Here is a 3,904-nt window from a genome sequence, read left to right as displayed (position 1 = left end):
CGCCCGCCTGGCGGCCACGGTGGCTCGTCTGAGTTCAGCGAGCTCCGCGGACCACCAGTAGACGGCGCGGCGCGCCATTGGTCGGCTGCGGGGCATGGAGGCGTCGCATGCGCGCGACATCATGTCGCATAGGCGCTCCGCCTCCTCCTCGGCTCCAAGGTCAGCCTCTCTTCCCGGCCAGGTAGATGCCAGGAGGCTGACCTCGAGGGCTTCCGGGTCGAGCTTCCTCAGAACCCATCGACGTCCATCGCGTTTGCGGCGGCGTGACTCGCGCGTCTCCGCGGGGGGGGAGACGAGCTCCATGGAGATTAGTCTATGATCAGACAGCTCTCCCAAGGAGCCCGTCTCCACGCGCCATCCCTTCACCCTGTTAAGGGCGTTGGGGGAAGCCCACGTCACGTCAACGATGGACTCCCCCCTTGCCCCCACGAAGGTGCTGACCCGGCCCCTGTTCAACAGGACCAGGCCGAGCCCCGCCGCAAACTCCAGGGTGAGGCGGCCCCTAAGGTCTGTGCGAGGGGAGCCCCAAGCCACAGCGTGGGCGTTGAGGTCTCCCCCCACGACGACCGGCCTAGGAGAGCGAGCTATAATCTCGCTCTCCATAGCATCCAGGGCCGCCTCGTATTCCCCCCTGTTAAGGCTAGGGGGGAAGTAACATCCCATAACGTCGATGGCTCCATACTCGATCATCACGAAGCCCTCTCCGGCCGACATCGGAATCATCGGCGGAGCGCCCGGCACGTGATGGCTGACCATCGCCACCTTTCCCGAGGGATCTCCAACCCAGTTGGGGTTGCCCTCGGGTATCCTATAAGGATCGGCGACGATGGCCAGCCCGCCACCTCCCTCCGCCAGGCACTGCGCAAGCATGTCCTGCGCAGCATTGGCGTGGTTGAGGTTGGCCTGGAGGAGCCTAGGGGGCATCGTTGGCTTGCTCCCGAGTCTCCTCCACCTCCTGCATCTCTACGCAGTCTGTTGCTGCTTCCTCCTCTCTGACTCTCCTCTCCCTTTGCGGGAGAGGAGCTTCTATCTCCGGGGGGGCCGCGATCTGCGGCAGGGTTGGCGTTGCTGTCGACCCCGCCTCGCTGCGGCCCCCGGCGCTCGGGGGTGCCTTTTGAGGCTTGTTCGCCAGGCACCCCTTCGCACCAATCCGATGTTCGGCGGGCTTGCCCGCGTCTTTACAGACCGGGCAGCCCGCTTTCTCCTTGCAGGCATTGGCCAGATGGCCAATGCCTCCGCATCTGTAGCAGCAGCCGGATCTGTCGATCCGGCTGCTGCACTTGGCCTGGACGTGGCCCGTGGCCAGGCACCGGTGGCACTGGAGTCCCCGCGAAGGGAGCAGCGCCACTCGGCAGCTTGACCAGCCCACCCTAACCCGGGGGGCGGCCAAGACTGCCTTGCCCGCCTTTGCTGGGCAGCGCACCCAGCAGGTGCCCAGCCCATTGGGAGCCATACGGATATCCCCCACTTTCAAATCGTGGGGAGAGCATCCTCCCATGGCTCCCAGGACCTCGGCCACCTCGCTGGAGGTGACCGAATCGTCCAGGCCGGTCAAGCGTAGCTCGACCGTCTTGCATGGTCGAGCTACCTTGACGTCGTCCCGTCCCGTCAGGGCAGCTCTGATCCCCTCGGCCAGGGCATCGGCTTTTGTACCATTATCGACGCCCCTAACCTCGAGAATCAGGGCTCCCGTGACCGCTCTGCGGGGGCGCAGGTCCTCTATTCCGAGGGAGGAGAGATCAACTCTCTCCCTCGCGGTCTTGAGGACCTGCGCATATGCTCCCGGGTCGGCACAGGTGACCGTGACTGCCGCTGTAGTCGGCGGCTTGATTCTGGTCACCCTAGCCGGGCCCTGGGAGCTGACACCGCTCGGTGGGGGTGGCCCCCCGGGACCCCCTTGGCCCTCTCCACGCCCGCCCCTTTTCTTCTTCTTCTTCTTCGAAGAAGATTGTTGGGAGGGGGTTTTTTGGGGCGGGACCGGAAGGACCCTTGTCGGCCTCTTCACCGTGGGGGCCGTCTTTGCCGCCTCCTCGACGGCTCTAGCGGCCTTTCGTCTCGACTTTTTGGAGACCACCTCCGTCCATAACTCCAGTATGGACGGGGTGGTCGTCTTCTGCGTCGGGGCGGGCTTCGCGGTCGTTGCGACCGCGTTGCCCGCTCCCTTCTGGGGGGCAGCCCCGGACTGCCTGGCAGTCTTGCCCGCAGTCGGGGGCGCCCTGGGCCTCTCTGGCACCCTAGGGGCGGGAAGGAGCCCCATCTCAGCGAGGACGGCCGGGAGAACTCTGGAATGAGCCTCCTTGAGGCTGTCCTCGGTCAGGGCTTTCGCCCTCTTCTTCTCTTTTCTCCTGCCATCCTCCACCCTGGTCCATCCCGACGTCTCCAGAGAACTGGTGGGAGGGGGAAGGGAGGGGAAGGAGGTGCGGGAGGCGGGAGCCGCTACCCGGTCCGCCGCTTTCGACAGGGGGTTCAGCTGTTTGCTGACCCCCTGCAGCGGCGGACGGTAATAGGGCTTTTTGAAGTCCCTGGCTGATATGACCAGGGGCTCTTTTAACTTCTCCACGGACACGACCATCGGCCCTTTTTTGGGTCGCATGGTCGCGCCGCCCACCAGCTCAGGGGGTTCCGGGGCGGGAAGCTCCTCTGCTCCCGTGTCCAAATCCTCATTTGGATCTGGCACGTGGGAGGGCGATCCCACCAGGGCCCCCAGGACCTCTTCGTCGAGGTCCGTCTGGACCTCGGCGTCGGTGTATTCACCACCTTGGGCCATGGAAGGGCACTGGAGGCGCTCGACGCGGACTCTCAGTTGGCCGAGCTCTGCCTTCAGCTTAGCCTTTTCCTTGGCCCATTTGGCCCTGGCTTTCTTTAGGGCCGCACTTTCCTCCCGTTGGAGTCGCGCTTCATTACTCTCCCCTTGCCTGGCCACGATGGCGGTCAGGCCAGCCGTCAGTTCCGTGTAAGCGGTCCATAGGTCCCTCTTGATGGGACCTTGGATGTTGCCGGACCGCTCCACGGACTTGGCTATCATGCCCAAACTATTGGACATGACAGCCGCCACCGCAGCCAGGGGCTGTGCCTCCAGTTCCTCTGCGCGCTCGAGGGCTTCATTTTGCGCCCTCGTGGCTCGCCCAGAGGTGGGCTTGACCTCAGGGTTTGTGATTGCCCTGTGGTCTTTCTTTAATTGTTTGGCCTTTTCGGCTTCCGCCTTCTGTGCCAGGGCCTGGGCCGTAAATTGCCCCTTATGGGAGGGGTCTTTGGCGGGTCTCCCGCGTCCTCTCTTCGTCGGACCTTCATCCGACTCGGTCGACGAAGAGATGTAATATGCGGGAACCGTCTTCTTATGTGCCCTCTTAGTTCCCCGTCCCACCGACTCTACATCGGAGTCCACATCCATATGGATGGGCGCCCCGGCAGGTGTCGGTGAGGGCGGCAGGGAGGGTCTTTCCCTGTTTCCCTGGCTTGGCCCGGGAGTACTTCTCGGCTCGAGGCGGGTTTCATCCGGCCGGCAGTTATCGGGTTTAGCGCCCTTACTGCAGGCCGGGCCCGGCCTCGAGCCAGTGAGGCGTGCCTTCTCCCCCTTGGGGAGGAAGTCCTCCAGTGTAACTTGGAGCTTCCTGGTCTCCTCCTTTTTGTGGGTGGGGGGGTTCCCCGGGGAACTGGACGGGCTGAAAAGCTCCAGCCCTCCAGTCCCCATAGAGGGTCCCCTCGCGTGTTTAGTGGCATCTCTCCCTTCTGCGGGAGAGATGTCTCCTTTCAATAGGTCAGGAGAGGACGAAGATCTCGTCCCTCCCGATCCAGCACACAAGCGGGCGCCCTTGGGCGTACCGCTTTTTCCTGCCTCGTTTTTAATTTCATGATTCATTTTTGTTTGATCCCACTCCCCGTGACGGCTGGACCGACCGGCGTA

At 63.8% G+C, this 3,904-nt stretch overlaps 1 protein-coding gene across 1 annotated transcript; it reads right to left on the bottom strand.

Annotated features, from left to right (window-relative positions):
- Positions 1 to 913: 913 nt before the first annotated feature.
- Positions 914 to 3,691, bottom strand: LOC113003962 (serine/arginine repetitive matrix protein 1-like). Its single transcript, XM_039454826.1, has 3 exons — positions 1,773 to 3,691; positions 1,311 to 1,700; positions 914 to 1,241 (listed from the first exon to the last, which is right to left on the bottom strand). Exons 1-3 carry the CDS (start codon positions 3,689 to 3,691, stop codon positions 914 to 916), a joined length of 2,637 nt encoding a protein of 878 aa, XP_039310760.1.
- Between the last annotated feature and the right edge of the window lie 213 nt (positions 3,692 to 3,904).

This window comes from Solenopsis invicta, chromosome 11 (assembly GCF_016802725.1).
Source record: "Solenopsis invicta isolate M01_SB chromosome 11, UNIL_Sinv_3.0, whole genome shotgun sequence".
Taxonomy (NCBI): domain Eukaryota; kingdom Metazoa; phylum Arthropoda; class Insecta; order Hymenoptera; family Formicidae; genus Solenopsis; species Solenopsis invicta.
This window is presented reverse-complemented; position numbering and strand designations above follow the sequence as displayed.

What these genes read in the sequence shown, in the direction of transcription:
- LOC113003962 (XM_039454826.1), bottom strand. Translation starts at nt 3,691, where the DNA reads ATGGGGACTGGAGGGCTGGAGCTTTTCAGCCCGTCCAGTTCCCCGGGG. An exon ending in GCCGACCCGGGAGCATATGC is followed by an intron (nt 1,701 to 1,772) that starts GCAGGTCCTCAA and finishes GCGCCCCCGCAG; the next exon opens with AGCGGTCACGGGAGCCCTGA. An exon ending in CGGGGACTCCAGTGCCACCG is followed by an intron (nt 1,242 to 1,310) that starts GTGCCTGGCCAC and finishes CTGCTGCTACAG; the next exon opens with ATGCGGAGGCATTGGCCATC.